Source organism: Artibeus jamaicensis, unplaced genomic scaffold (genome assembly GCF_021234435.1).
Source record: "Artibeus jamaicensis isolate MK-2021 breed Jamaican fruit bat unplaced genomic scaffold, CSHL_Jam_final contig_444, whole genome shotgun sequence".
In the NCBI taxonomy this organism is placed as follows: Eukaryota; Metazoa; Chordata; class Mammalia; order Chiroptera; family Phyllostomidae; genus Artibeus; species Artibeus jamaicensis.
In genome coordinates this window covers 8,155,047-8,170,166 of record NW_026521831.1, presented here as the reverse complement: position 1 = coordinate 8,170,166, position 15,120 = coordinate 8,155,047, and the positions used below count along the sequence as shown (strand labels likewise).

At 42.5% G+C, this 15,120-nt stretch overlaps 1 protein-coding gene across 1 annotated transcript; it reads left to right on the top strand.

The window, feature by feature from the left end:
- The first annotated feature begins 113 nt into the window (after nucleotides 1-113).
- On the top strand, nucleotides 114-14,897 carry UBR7 (ubiquitin protein ligase E3 component n-recognin 7). The gene is made up of 11 exons (XM_037130298.2): nucleotides 114-328; nucleotides 2,646-2,779; nucleotides 3,247-3,307; nucleotides 4,177-4,272; nucleotides 7,126-7,179; nucleotides 7,398-7,503; nucleotides 7,857-8,065; nucleotides 8,225-8,374; nucleotides 8,894-9,056; nucleotides 10,044-10,105; nucleotides 12,703-14,897. Exons 1-11 carry the CDS (start codon nucleotides 179-181, stop codon nucleotides 12,793-12,795), a joined length of 1,278 nt encoding a protein of 425 aa, XP_036986193.2. The 5' UTR covers nucleotides 114-178; the 3' UTR covers nucleotides 12,796-14,897.
- The last annotated feature ends 223 nt before the right edge of the window (nucleotides 14,898-15,120 follow it).

The following is a 15,120-nucleotide window of genomic DNA, read 5'->3' as shown; positions in this document are numbered from 1 at the left end:
GGCGCAGGCGGGAGCAAAGAGAGGAGCGACTTCCGACGGAAGTCGCTCCTCCCCTTCCTCGGCTTCCTTTCTTTAGGATTGGTGCCTGGCACTCAGGACCCGCCTCCTCCGGCCACGCCTCTCGTGGTCGCTTTTCCCGCCTCCGCGGGGGCAAAGCTGGGTCCTGTGACAGTTGAGGATGGCCGGAGCTGAGGGTCCCGGCGGGCGGCAGTCAGAACTGGAGCCCGTGGTATCGCTGGTCGACGTCCTTGAGGAGGACGAGGAGTTGGAGAATGAGGCGTGCGCCGTGCTGGGCGGCAGCGACTCCGAGAAGTGTTCCTACTCGCAGGTGGGCGCGCGGCGGGGGCCTTGCCGCCCTCGGGCTCCCGCGGAACCTTCGCTTCCCGGCAGAACCTGTCCAGTTCCCGCCAACCGCGGCTGTCTTCCCCGTGGTGGACTGGAGCCGCCGTTCGTCGTAGGCTTCTCCATCCCAGGCCCAGTTGCCCTTTTACCTTCAGCCTGTGTCCAATATGGACCCCCTCCGCCCTCGGCCCTCCCCCGGCCGCTCAGGATTCTCCAGGCTTTGGCCCCAGAGCAGCTGCTCTTGTCTTCCTCTCTGTCTCTTTTCGGTGCCCGGCTGGTTTTCACGCAACCATTCCCGTGACCTTTCATTGCTTCGTCCCTACTTTTCCCACCCTAGAGTATTTATTAGGAACCGAATGGGAGAGTCAAAGCCGGATTAAAGGAGAGAACCCTGGATTTGAAAATCTCCCCGATGGGCTGGGCTCCTTCACGGTCGGTTCCTTTGCAGTTTAGTTTAGCTCAGTCGTTTTTGGGGGGAGACGAAACAAGTACTGTGTCGTTCTGCAGTCTACCCCCCCTGGGGACAGGAACCAGAAGAGCAGATGGCACTGACAAGGGGGTAGGAGGGAGAGAAAGATCAGTTTGAAGAGGAAATTCGGCGTTTGGAAGACGTGAACAAGGATTTGAGGGGGTGTGATGTGGTGTTGCGTGACTCATCCTGTGTATTTCTAGGTACAAAAATGCATTGAGGTGGGTAGAAGAAAACTAACGGAGGATGAGAATGGGGAGGGTGAAGAGGTGGTCTTCCACGGAAGTGGGAGGGAACACCGGGGAGTGAGGAGAGAGTCCTGGGGTCTTTCCGTGGTGTGGGCCGAGGTCACAATGTCAGTTGTCATCCTTGACCAGTTGAGTTTACGCTGTGAAGTGGTTAGACTTTGAAATACACCAGGTATCCAGACGCTGTCCCGGATGTTGGCTGGTATTTGTAGAACCTTCCATCTCCACTAGAACACCTTTTCCTCTGCTTGTCTTTTTTAAAAAAAGTGTGAACATAAGCTGTTTTTGAAATGTAGTTAGCTTTATAAAAAGGAACTTAAACTTTTCCTTTTATTGTAGTAAAATATGTGGAAAACTGTACAGTCATGAGTAGGGCTTGAAAACAAAACACGCGGATGTGGGTGCCTCCCCGCCCCACAGAGTGCAAAGTAGAAGGTTGCTGCGTCTCAGACGTGTCCCCCTGTGTCCCCCTCCTTCCTGCAGGAGGGTGGCCATCAAGATCTGTAAAGGTTTTGCCTGTTGTTCTCTTAAGCTTTTTATTTCAAAACATTTTAAATCTACAAATAAGTTGAAAGAATAATATGAATATTTGGGTTTCTCCAACATTTTTTTAACATTTTACATTTACCTTTCTCTTCTTCTTTATAATATACTTTCTTTTTTGTTTTGTGATGAACCATTTGAAAATAAGTTGCAGGTGTCTCCACACTGCACCTCTAAATGTTTCAACATGCATCTCCTTAAAAAAGGGGGGGGATTTTTTGAAAAATTAAATAAATGAAATGAAGATTCTGCATTTCAAAAAAGGGGGGGATTTTTTTAATGTGTTGATTTTCTCTTTGGTGGAATCACAAGCATTTTCCACCGTTGAAGGGTGATATTACATAAACCTACACACATTCTCCTCCATTTTCATGTGTTAAAATGATGAAGCAGACCAGCTTATTCATAGCTGATTGAAGATGTTAAACTTTTGTTGTATTTCTTTCTTTCTTTCTTAAAGTTATTTATTTTTAGAGAGAGGGAGAAAGAGAGGAAAAGACACATTAGAGGGACCTGACCTGCAACCCAGGCATGTGCCCTGACTGGGTATCAAACCAGTGACATTTTAGTTCACAGGCCTGTGTTCAATCTACTGAGCCACATAGGCAGGGCAGAACTTTCCATTATTTTAGGAAAATTGTATGAAAACAAGCACTAGGAGGGTCCTGGCCAGGCAGCTCATTTGGTTAGAGCGTTGTTCCCATACACTGTTGGGTTCGGACCCCAGTCAGGGCACACCAGAATCAGCCAGTGAGTGCGTAAGTGAGTGGAACAACAGATCGATGTTTCTCCTCCCTTCCTCCCTGCCTTCCTCTCTCTGTATAGTTAATAAGTAAAAAAAGGAATAAAGGAAATACATTGGTGATAAGAAATATCCAACAGTGTTTGGTACTCTTGTATATACTTTTTTATTAGTGGTTTTGTAGGAAGATCCTGACCCACAGATAATCTGATTTCAATTATTTCTCAGGTCACAGTAGCGCATTAGGTAGCTATGCGGTATCTCATTAATTCTCTTTTCCAATCTCGGGACTGTCTTTTAGGGCTTTGTGAAGAGACAAGCACTGTATGCCTGCAGTACCTGTACCCCAGAGGGAGAAGAACCAGCAGGCATTTGCCTCGCTTGCAGTTATGAATGTCACGGAAGTCACAAACTCTTCGAGCTATACACAAAAAGGTAAAGACAGTGAGGTTGGTGCTGAACGCTTTTTAAATGTTTAGATTCCTCCCCAGCCATGCTTTTTTCTTAATCTTGCTTTTTTCCATCAGAGTAGCTGTGCACTGGTAAAATTTATTATAGTTGTTTAACATAATATTATTCGAGAAATAGCTTTTCTAGAGGGCCTTTTAAAAATATAATTTTGGTACAAACTCAAACTACCCATCGTTCTCTGTCATTAAGGTACTTGTGTCTCTGGATGTTATATTGATAATTATCTCTGCATGTTAATTTCCAGAATTATTAAATATTTTATTGTTACATGGAATTCTGAAGAAATTCTGAATTGGGACAGATGAGCAGCAACCAAGGCCAGTTTTTAGATCCTAGAAATGATTTGAAAGGGATGAGGCTATGATATGAACTTTAAAAAGTCATTAGATTTAAAAGAAAAATTAAAATGGGCTCTTCCTCCTTTGTTTCAGAAATTTTTGTTGCGATTGTGGAAACAGCAAGTTTAAAAATTTGGAATGCAAATTATTTCCTGTAAGTAAGCACTATAACTAAATGCACTGAAAATAGCTGAAATTGATATTTGACAAAGTGGATAAAAACCAAACATTTTCCCAAAAGGAAGTTCTCGTGCTTATTCTTTGCAAATGGGCAAATCAGTATTAGACTCCATTTTTTATCCTATTAGAGAACTAAGTAAGCTGTTCAGAGCCTACAGTATAGGTTGTAATTAACATGAAACGTTTGGGGGATGTTCTTTGCAGTGATTCAGGTTTGATCGTGTTGGTTGTGTTCATGCTCTAAGGCTTTCACAGCAAAAGCTATGACTCTAAAAACTTGGGTAAAATAGACCTTGGTGATAATGAATGTGGGCTTGATGCACACAAGAAGTATTCACTGCTTTTTGGCTAATAAAAACTACACTCATGCAATAACTTAGTGAAGTAACAAATGAAAGAAAGGGATTTTATAGTATTCAGTCATAATTGTTAAAACTATTATGCTTTTCTCTCCTTTAAAGGTTATTTTTAGACAATTTTCTTGTCTGTTTTTATTTTTACCTCCTAGTGACCTGGGGACTTTAGCTGTTACAGCTGGCTGTTAAGAAGTACTTTGAAATTCTAGACCAATGTCATTTTATATAGATTAGTAATTAATAAATATTTATTAACTTTTATTATTTTATATTAAATGAATATATTACTTTCCCCCAGTTACTACAAAGAAGGTACAGAAATGAATATTATTTGTCTCCTGTGTCCTGGAAAAACTGTCCCTTTAATAGGAGTGAATGCTTTTTCTTTGCATATTTAATGCAAAAACTTGTTGAATGCAGTAATGTCATGATGTATGAAATTACAGTTAATATTAGAACCTATTGTATTGGAATTAATATCTTTCAGGACAAAGCAAAGATAAATTCTGGCAATAAGTACAATGACAACTTTTTTGGATTGTATTGCATTTGCAAGAGACCTTATCCTGATCCTGAAGATGAGGTAGGAGAACTGGAGTTAACATTTGGAACTGTATCGTCTCTAGCCTTCACTCCTCAGCCTCCTGGTGTATCTGGGCCTTTGTAGCTATTTAGGGGAAATAGGGGATTGTGAAGGATTCTGGATTTATCCCTTTCGATGAGTCTGGGCTGGGTTTGATACTGGTACAGATCTCAGCTATTCTCATTCTTATATCACGAGAATGCAGTGCTGAATAGGACTTTCCCAAAGCCAGCACTTTGCTCCTTCCTCTGCCTGCCTGCTTGCTCTACTCCCCGAAACACATCCCCAAAAAGGACCCTCAGTTTCTTGCCTCCCTGGAAGGAAAGAGTGTATTTAAATGATCCTTTAAAATTTTTCAGTTCTCGATATACATAAAATTTGCCCTGGCTGGGAAGCTCAGTTAGTTAGAGCATCGTTCCAATATGCCAAGGTTGCGGGTTCAATTATCACTCAAGGCATGTGTAAGAAGCAACCTTTAGGGAGAGGGTGAATGTGTAAATAAGTGGAATAACAAATTGATATTTCTCTCTCCCTGCCTCTCTCTCTATAATCAAAAAAAGAAATACACACAAAATTTTTAAAGTTTTTCCTCATGCCTGTACCTTCTTTCTCCCAGACATAACCATTGTTAACACTTTTTGGGTGCATATATCTTAGATGTCTTTCTGTGCACATATAAGTGAGTGAATGTGTGTTTCAGTTTATTGTTTCCTTTTCTCTTAACAAAAGTGAAAATCTGTACATTCACTTCTGTAACTTTTCTCACTTATCAATATATCTTTAACAAGCCATTAGTTAGTTACCTAAGTATTCTATAGCAGAACAGCATTTTTATTTTCAGTATTATAAAGAAGGCTACTGTAGTGAACACACTTATTACTTACACAGTAATATTAAATGAGTGAACTCCTGCAGGATTTATGTAGAATGGATACCTAGAGGTAGAATTGATGGGTCAAAGGATGTCTGTATTTAAAATTGTGATCAGCCCTGGTTGGTGTGGCTCAGTGGATCAAGTGCCAGCCTATGAACCAAAGGGTCATCAGTTCAATTCTCAGGGCACATGCCTGGGTTGCAGCCCAGGTTCCCAGTTGGGTGCATGAGAGGCAACTACACATTGGTGTATCTCTCCCTCTCTTTCTCCCTCCCTTTCTCTAAAAATAAATAAATAAAATCTTTAAATTAAAAAAAAAAATATATATATATATATATATATATAAATAATTGTGATCATGTCTGTGAAAAGGGTTTAACCACCAATATATGTGATAGTTTTTTTCACCAAGTCTTATCATCCTTGCATATTACGTTTTTTTAAATTTTGCCATTCTAATAGATGAACATTATCTTTAAAAATTTTTCTTTCCTTGATCATGAGTGAGATTATGCATCTTTTCATGAGTTTATTGGAAATTTGTAATAACCTTCTGAATTGTACTTTCACATCTGGCCCATGCTGTCACTGGGTTGGGTTTTGTTTATGTATTTATTGATTTGAAAGGAGTCTTTATTAAATTAGTTTTTTGCCATCTTCTTTTGTTTTGGAATTTTAATTATTGAACCAAATTATTTAGAGGAAAAAATTAAAGATCTGTAAGTTAACAATGATAAAACCTTAAAATTGAATATTTTAGGTATGGCATAAAATTTTATACCACTTTTTTTGAGTCAGTAAATTGATCAGGTCAGTGAAAGACAAATACCACATGATCTCACTTATATGTGGAATCTAACGAGCAAAATAAACTGATGAACAAAACAGAAACAGAGGCATGAATACATGGAACAGACTGACAGCTGTCAGATGGGGGGGGGGGCCTGGATGAAAGAAGGTGAAGGGATTAGCCAAAGAATATGTACGTGATCCGTGGACTTGGACGAAAGCATGGTGATGGGCTGAGAAGAGAGGGGAAGGGCTGGGTGGCAGTGGGCAAAGGGAGGGTGGGATAGGGACATCTGTAATAGTGTAACCCATAAGAATGAAGATAGCCCTGGCCACCTGGCTCAGCCAGGTTGGAGCATTGTCTCATACACCAAAAGGTTGCAGGTTTGATTCCCAGTTAGGGCACACACTTAGGCTTCGGGTTCAATGCCCAGGTGGCACGCGTACAGGAGGCACCATGTTGATGTTTTCTCCCTCACATTAGTGTCTGTCTCTCTCTCTCTGATCAATAAGCAAATCCTCGGTTGAGGATTTAAAAAACAAACTGATCAAGGCAGAAAAAAGGATAAAGCTGATTTTTTAATATATCTGTATGTATGTACACATATATATGGGTTTTTTTCCTGTAAGATACCAGTAATAGAGAACAGACAGAATAACATTGGAATGTTAATCAATAGCTATAAAAGCCTGGGACTAAAAGGAAAATCATTCTAAAAATACTTGGTGCCCCATGGTATATAATGTTGCTGTCCATATTATCAAGAGATGGTGACATTTACTTTTCAGTAACTTGACAGCGTGGTGTGGTAAAAAGTCCCAGTTGTCATATTCCTTCCGTGTTGGTTAGTTCATATTACCTCCCTGGGCTTCTATATAAAATGAGGATACGTTCCTTATTTATAAAGTTTTGTGAGAGTCAGGTGTTCAGTAACTCGTGAAAGAACTTTGTCATTTGTTTGCAAACTGCTTATTACACCATAACCCTTCTGCAGCCCCAGTTCATATAGAAGGAGCCTCCCTCGGTCCCTTGATCTGCTGTCTTTCCTGTCTCCTTGGATAATCCCACCGGCAGTGGTCTCACGGATTGAGTAGAGAAGCCATTAATACATAATTTAGCGTGCCAGATTGACTTCCGTGGCCCGGAATTCAGTGTGATCGCTAACATTCAAACTGCTTTTCCATGTTAGGTTCCAGATGAGATGATACAGTGCGTGGTCTGTGAAGACTGGTTCCATGGAAGGGTAAGGAGAGTGTTTGCCTCTTAAGGCCATTGTCTTCACAAAAGCAGAAAAGGTCTTTTCTTTTTGAGTTGTGTTGTATTTTACATTATAGTTACTTTCCTAAAAATATGCAATAAAGATAGGATCAGTGTCCTTTTGCGATACTTGTTTATAAAACAGTGAGCATTTTGGACAGTGTGGGGTCACAAGGAAAATAACTCAGCTTTCTGTGCTCATAGCACCTCGGTGCCGCGCCCCCCGAGAGTGGGGACTTCCAGGAGATGGTGTGCCAGGCCTGCATGGCGCGCTGCTCTTTCCTGTGGGCCTATGCGGCACAGCTGGCAGGTGGGTGTCTGTGGGGTCGGCGTGCCCCAGACAAATGTATATGTTCAGTCCAGAATTTTGTTTAAAGATTTTATTCATTTTAGGGAAGGGAGGGAGAGAAACATTGATGTGTGAGACAATTTCCATCGGTTGCCTCTTGCACACCCCCAACTGGGGACTGGCCCGCAACCCAGGCATGTGCCCTGACTAGGAATCAATCCGGCGACCCTTCCATTTATAGGTGGTACTCAGTCTACTGAGCCACACTAGCCAGGGCTGAGATAGCTTTAATCAGGTGAAGTGGTTTCATTGCCTAATAGGTCTGTGGATAAATGTGTATGTGTGTGGTGGTGTTTTTTTTATTGAACCTACAGTAACCAAATTGTCTGCTGAGGATGATGGGTTGGCTCTGAATGTCGATGGAGTAGGTGATCAGGAAGTTTTCAAACCCGAAAATGGAGGTCATCAAGATAGTATCCTTAAAGAAGATGTTGCAGAACATGCAAAGGATGCTGTCAAGGAAGTTAAAACGGAGCAGACGAATGAACCATGTACCAGCTCTAGTTCTGAATCTAATCTCCAGGTAATGAAGAAGGAGCCAGAAAAGAAACTAAACTTAACCAAAATTAATTTTGTAAGCTGTATAGCTTTGGATTTCAATTATATACTTTGCCTAAAGAAATCTTCTTATAAATGTAAACTATGATAGGTTAAAAAACATACTTTAAAACTTTCATTTCAGACAGTGTTTAAGAATCAGTGTCTCAACCCAGAATCACAGTCTGGCTGCAGACTTCAGGAGCTTAAAGTGAAGCATTTCATGAAGAAAGACACTGCCACCTATTGGCCCCTGAACTGGCGCAGGAAGCTGTGTACCTGCAAAGATTGTATGGTAAGTGCCTGAGCGAATGCAGTGTTAGTATGTTTTGTGGACTAATGCCTAAAATAACATCTGAAAAGTGTATTTATGAAATTGATGTTACGAGTGTAGACAAGTTCAAAATTTTTGTATTAAGCAAATTTATGAAATAGTATTTGCAGTATAAATGCTTGTGGAAGAAATGAAGAACTATGAATTATTTTTATTTACTTATCTTCATTTCAGTGGAAAAATAGCAATCCTTAGCTTTTTTTAGATTGTAGAATTGCTTGAAAACAAGTTATTTGAGAGTTACAGTAAGTCATTAGTTTTTAAGTAAAGATCTCTTAGACTATACAGTATCTGCTAGGAAGTTGGGAGATTTCTAAAAGATCTGGGCAAAAAGTAAATCACTCAAGCAATTCTGTTAAAAGGCTCAGGTTTTTCTGCAGTTAATCTAAAAAGATCCAAATTTTTAGTGATTCTCATGAGGCTGACTTTCTGAGAATAACATGCTCTCTAATGGGGAAACTGGTTTTATTTTTTTTAAAGAAAATGTATGGCGATCTCGATGTCCTGTTCCTGACAGATGAATGTGACACCGTGTTGGCTTATGAAAACAAGGGCAAGGTTGACCAGGCAGCCGACAGGACAGACCCTCTAATGGACACCCTCAACAGCATGAACAGAGTCCAACAAGTGGAACTTATTTGTGGTAAATTCTGTTTGAGTGTGAGAATTCATGATGTTTGACAGTTTCCTTGGCTATTGAAAAATCTATGTATAAGGAGGACATCTAATACCTATTGTTTTAAATTACTATAAAGAAGTTTACATTTGGAGTTTTGTAGTAGATTTCAGCTGTACCTGCCTAAGGGAAATGTTGCTGGGTGTGCAGTTGCTGTACCATCAAATCAGATACCTGCAGGAATAATAATTACGTGCTTGAGAAGCCACAGCATGTGCTGTTTTTTGATTAAGGGTCGATGTGTGAGTAAAGAGTATTAGAGAAGGAATTTCTTTTTTATCCGATGAAAACTAGTTTGCACGGAGTATTGCATGCTACCTTTCCGACAGTTCTGGAGGACGCTGCAGTGGCGCACGGCAGACCCGGGGGGAAAGGCGCCCTACACTCTCACTGCAGGCTCTCACATCCCCCACGCCGGCCACTCATTTCAGTGACTGCTGTCCCACCAGCGTCTACGGGGATGCTGCCACCTGTGTGCCCCTTGTATGGCATCGATTGTTTGTCTTTCACTTGTAACTATTTGATGAATGTCCTTTGGCCTTTATTAGACTGAAAGCTTTTCGAGGACGGTGCCTGCATATAAACGATTTTTGTAGCCCTTAAGGTGCTTCAGAAATAATACAAATGGCCGAGTGGCGAACAAACTTGAAAACTTATTGTTTGCCAAATCTGAGGTGATTTCAAATATTAGAATCCCAGAGAGATAGGAAATCTTTAGGTAATCTCTTTTGAAGTGAGGTTTTCTTTCTCTGTTTTTTAAATTTTTTTAACAAAATGAAGGAATTTGGGAGAAACTGGGAAAAGATTCTTTTGCAGGTTTCATTTAAAGAAAAATTGGAACTATTAACTAAAAAAACTAAATTATTAACTAAAATGTAAACTACATACTTAAATGTTAGTGGTAAAATTGTTTCTAAAAGCAGCCAGCTTATCCATTTTGCTGTTTTGATTTAGAATATAATGATTTGAAGACGGAACTGAAAGACTATCTCAAGAGATTTGCTGATGAAGGAACAGTAAGTTGAGTTAAAAAATTTTAATCATAGCCTTGCATGTTTTGAATAAATTTTATTTTCTTTGTTGAAAAAAATGTGCATCTTAGTGCTGGCTGGTGTGGCTCAGTGGATTGAATGCTGGCCCGTGAACCGAAGGGCTGCCAGTTTGAGTCCCAGCCAGGGCATTGCCTGGGTTGCGGGCCAGGTCCCCAGTACAGGGCACACTCGAGAGGGCACACTTGGCGTACAACCAATTGATGTATCTCCCTTCCTTTCCCTCTCTCTAAATATAAATAAAATCTTAAAAAAAAAAACACAAAATAAACTGGATACTTGAGAGTTTAATGAGGCAGAGCTAACGGATGTCAGTAAGAGGTGGCGAACACCCACAGACCGGCCACATTCCCCGTCCTTGCCAGCCCCGGGCTGGATGGAATGCAGGGCGGAGCCGTCACCCAGGGTCTGGGGAGAGGAGTTGTAGCTGAGGAGGAGGCTGCCGGATCAGCCACATGGGTTCTGCTGGCCTTACCCTCATTCAAGTAAGGGTCCTTGGAAGAGGAAAGAAAACTGACCAGGCAGGACAAATTTAAAGCCAGGCCACATTTTGGGGATTCTGGGTCCTATAAAGTAAAAGAGCTTTATGATCAGGGACTAAAACATTTCTCTTGCCAGCGAGAAAATCTGTGTACTCGTAAGGGGGTCGCTGCCTCTGCCGAGTGAGACACTTTAAATTGTGGTCCAGGTGAATGTACAAGCACTTCCTAGCCCTTTGCTATTTGTGTGTCTGTGATGAATTTTTCCTTAACTACTTTTCTCTCTTCCTAAGGCAGATATAAAACAAAATTTACCTTTTCTTTTCATGGCCCAAGGTTTATCCTCAGGGACAGTGTATGTTTTCCTCTGTTACAGCCAGACGCGCAAACCAGTCAGACGAGGGTCTCCGAGGAGGAGTCTCCACCAGGCCACGTCAGGTCCTTTTCCTCTTTTTCACAAACAGAAGAACTTGCAGCCGCCTAATTGGGCAGGGTCGCAGTGCTGCCTCTCTGCACAGTGAATAGGAAACTCAGAAGTTAAAAGAGCCTTCTCTTAAATAGTTTTCTCACTTTTCGAAGTGTGTTCTTCACTGTCACTGAAAGTATCCTCCTGCTTCCCGACAGTTCTTAAGTCATTCTTTTTTTTTTTGCTTGTTAATTTTATTTATTCCTTTTTCAGATACTGATTTCAGTAACAACCGTTCATGTTGATTTTACAATATATGAAATTGGGAAGAATTGGAGAACCAACTTTGCATGTAGCATTCAAAATGGTGTCTGTGTCACAACTGAGTTTTACAGAGTTACTACTTCTGTCGAGAGGGCTCTCCGCTGGTTAGTGTAGGCTCACCTGCTCTCACTGGAACCAAGGGTAATCATGTTCAGCCCCCAGGAAGTTCTCCAAGTTAGCCTGCTGTTTGCATGTGTTAGCAGCACTGACCCCTGGGGAGGGAGAGCTGGAGCTTTCATTTCATTCCCATGTACTTGACCTCCTTTCTCCCTCTTGCTCACAACTATTTACTGCTTCCTCTCTCTTTCCTGCCCCACCTTAATTTCTTCATAACAATAAGCACGTATTACCTTCATAGTTAAAAAGTAATTAAACCTGTCTCCTGATGGCCGTTAGATAGCTTTAGATTGGATCGCTGGCCAGACTGGCTCTCGGGGTGACGAGGGACTCCTGGGCTGTCCTAGTTTAATTTTCATGCATGTTTTCCCTTTGTCTTATTTTCTTTCTTTTAATATTGTTTTGATTATATCATGGGCACCTTTGTATCGTGCTCCAATCCTTTTTCCAATACAGTGGAATATAAATTTCTCATTTTTATTGCATAAAATGGATATCCATTTCCTAAGAGTAGTGCTTCTATAATTTTTGCTAGTTACTATTATTATTATTATTATTTATATGCAAGCATCTTTAATTTTAGACTCTTGAAGAGAGAAAAGTTTTTAGGTCCTTTTTTTTTTCCAGAAAAGAAGAAAGCACAAATCTCAAAACGATAAACTTACTTTTCGTTTGTTTTTTGTGAATGCTTATGTAGAGCCGAAGGACATCCCCAGAAAGCTGTGGATGGCAGAGCGCGGTCTTGTCGGAGATCGTCGAGTGCTCGGTTTTTGCGCTGGCTCTGACACTTAAAAAAATTTTATTTATTTATTTATTTTTAGAGAGGGGAAGGGAGGGAGAGAGACGTCAATCGGTTGCCTCACACACCCCCAACCGGGGACCTGGCCCACAACCCAGCCGTGTGCCCTGACCTGGAGACCTTACTGTGTGCCAGGATGTTCTGCAGGCATTATTTCTCGTCTCTTCAAATGACCCCGTCGCGTAGGTGCTGCTTGTACCGTACTGTGCACGACGGAACCGAGTGCGGTGGTGGGGCCCGTGCTGCTCGCCACGTGCTGCGCACCACGTGCTGCTCTGAGCAGGTCCTGGGTGAACTCTGTGAAATGGAGGTAGTCTACCCAGTTACTCACTGAAATAACTCTTACCAGCGGGATTGTCTGGCCTGTCTGTGAATGTTGGGACTGCGTATTGCTATTGTGATAGAGTTCCCCTTCCTAACCTTTGCTTTTCATCAACAGGTTGTAAAGAGAGAGGACATCCAGCAGTTCTTTGAAGAATTTCAGTCAAAGAAGAGAAGAAGAGTGGATGGGATGCAGTACTATTGCAGCTAGAGCGGAGTGTGCGCCCTCGCGCCCAGGCCGGGGACAGTGCCACCTACTGTTCCAGGAATAAAAGAGGCCTGTTTCACGGTCGCTCCTCTTCCCGTCTCTTTGGAGAGGCCTCCTCCCCTGACCCTGAGCTCCCTCACTCCTCGGCTGCAGTGGCCACAGCGTTTGTGCTGATTTCACAACCAGCATTCTCCTGACTCAGCCAGAAGCAGCTCGTTCCACAGACTTCAGCCCCCACAATTCCCCGTGTCTACCCAGGGTTATTTGCTTTTAACTTTTAAGAAGTTTCATTTGGTTTTGAGAAAGTAAACTAGTTTCTCTTCTAAATTTTCGGTGTTTAACTCCCGAAAGTGTCTACTCTGCCACAGAGCTGTTGTCTTCCAGGACCTGCTTTGGGGGCATATTCCCGTTGGTGAGAACCTCTTAGGTCCCCTCACCCCTATGATCGTGGTGCCTTGGCTCACAGCTTCCTCAAGCCTGATCTGCTCCGTTTCTCACATGCCTCCTTTCTGAGGCTTGGTCACTGCTTAGAAGGATCTGGAAACTTGTTTCCTCTGGGCCCATCCTCTGGAGTAGCCAGGACTGCTGGGTTTGTGGCCTGGATGTCTGTTACGGGCGAGGAGACTGCCCGACGGCAGGACTGAGGAAGCCAAACTTTGATACGAGTTTTACTAGTAAATTTAAAGTGACCGTCTCGTTCACAGCTCTGCCGGCACTGGCACATTCGGATTCAGCACTGCCGTGCTCCCGGGGCTTCCTGAGTAAGCGCGCCAGCACAGGGCCCTCTTCTCCGCCTAGAAACCAGACCGGCACTGCCCCGGGAGACCTTGGTGGTTTACAGAGGCCTCTGGGTTTCTTTGTATTATCAGGGATACTCTAAGCATATATTAAAAACACCTATTTTGATATTGTTCTGTTATAAAAATGTTATTAGAATCCCAATAAATTATTTTTCCCTTTAAGTTGTGCTGAAGGAAAAAAGATACTGGCTTAGCTTACTTGTAGTGAGCAGGGCAGCACATGCCCTGTTTTGGAAGAGGCAGGGTGTGTGGAAGATTCCAGACGAGACCCCAGGCTGCGCAGATGATGAGCTTTATGTATATAAGTGTTAATGCCCATGGCTGGTTCCCTAATGACTGGGAGATGTTTTGAAGAACCTCGTGGAATGTTTAAAACCCCGTATTTGAAGGGAAGTCCTTGCAGCTGGTTTGAAATCTTAAAGTCCCTCAGTCAATGTGGAAAACACCTTTCGATACAGTTGCACTCTCCCTCTAGAGGGAGGAGGCCTTTCTTGGCAATAGATGATTCTTGGAGGTGTGTGACAAGTGTGTGAGACTGGGGCCACGAGTGTTTAAAATACTCCTTTGTGTGTTCAGCAGCCACTTAGACAAGTACCCACCGATCTCCGAATGAGATGAACGAGAACTAGTCTCCCATCCTTTTCTGCGTCACGTCTAATCACAGGTCCTCATGAAGAGCCTCGTGTGGAGCTGGAAGTCCTACGTCCACAGGAGATGCGCGCCTTTGGCTGGCCTTGTAGAGAAGGGGTCAGCCGCCTGGGTTGGAGGTCGGGGTGTCTTTGACATGGAGTCTGCAGCTGGGGAACTCCTCCCAAGTAAGGATTTCTGCACTTCCACACCCCCGATCCCCCTGCAAGGTTGCTCAAGTAGTGGATGGTTGTGGCCTGAAAATGTGTACCTTCTCAAACGTTTGACTACCGGAAGTTCCTTCTTAGGACAGGTCAGGACCAGGTCTCAGAGGTGACGCACTGCTGAACCACAGTACCAATCACCTGGTGCCGAAGGGCTTGTTTTATGAAAGGTACTGTTCCTTCTTTTACATTAACCAGAAAACCTCTTTTTTTACCTTTGTTCACAACTAGTTTTCTTATTGACTGTATGGGACCGTCTCTTCTTGTAGAGACTGATTTTGGCCAACATGTGGCAGTTAATGCATGTTTTATGCAAAAGAAGAGTATGATATTAGTTGCTTTTAAGGAATTCTGGCATTGTATGTCCATTTTTGTAGAATTGTTACTGGACTTATAATTGCATACTAAACTTCAATCAGGTTTCTGTAAAATTAAATAAAACCAATTCAAAATAGTGGCTTTGATTGCTTGTCATTCAAATATATACAAGCCTCCCATTGCCATCTATGTGAAAATGAGTGCACATACGTCCCAATAGCAGCTACTGCCCTGGGGTCCTGTCCGGGCAGGGGGGCTGGTTCGTCTCCTGCTATTTCATAAGACAGGGCCTGACCCGAAGTCCCTGGGTTTACAACACTGGGGAGGGAGTTCCATAATCCTTTTGGGACATAGGTGAG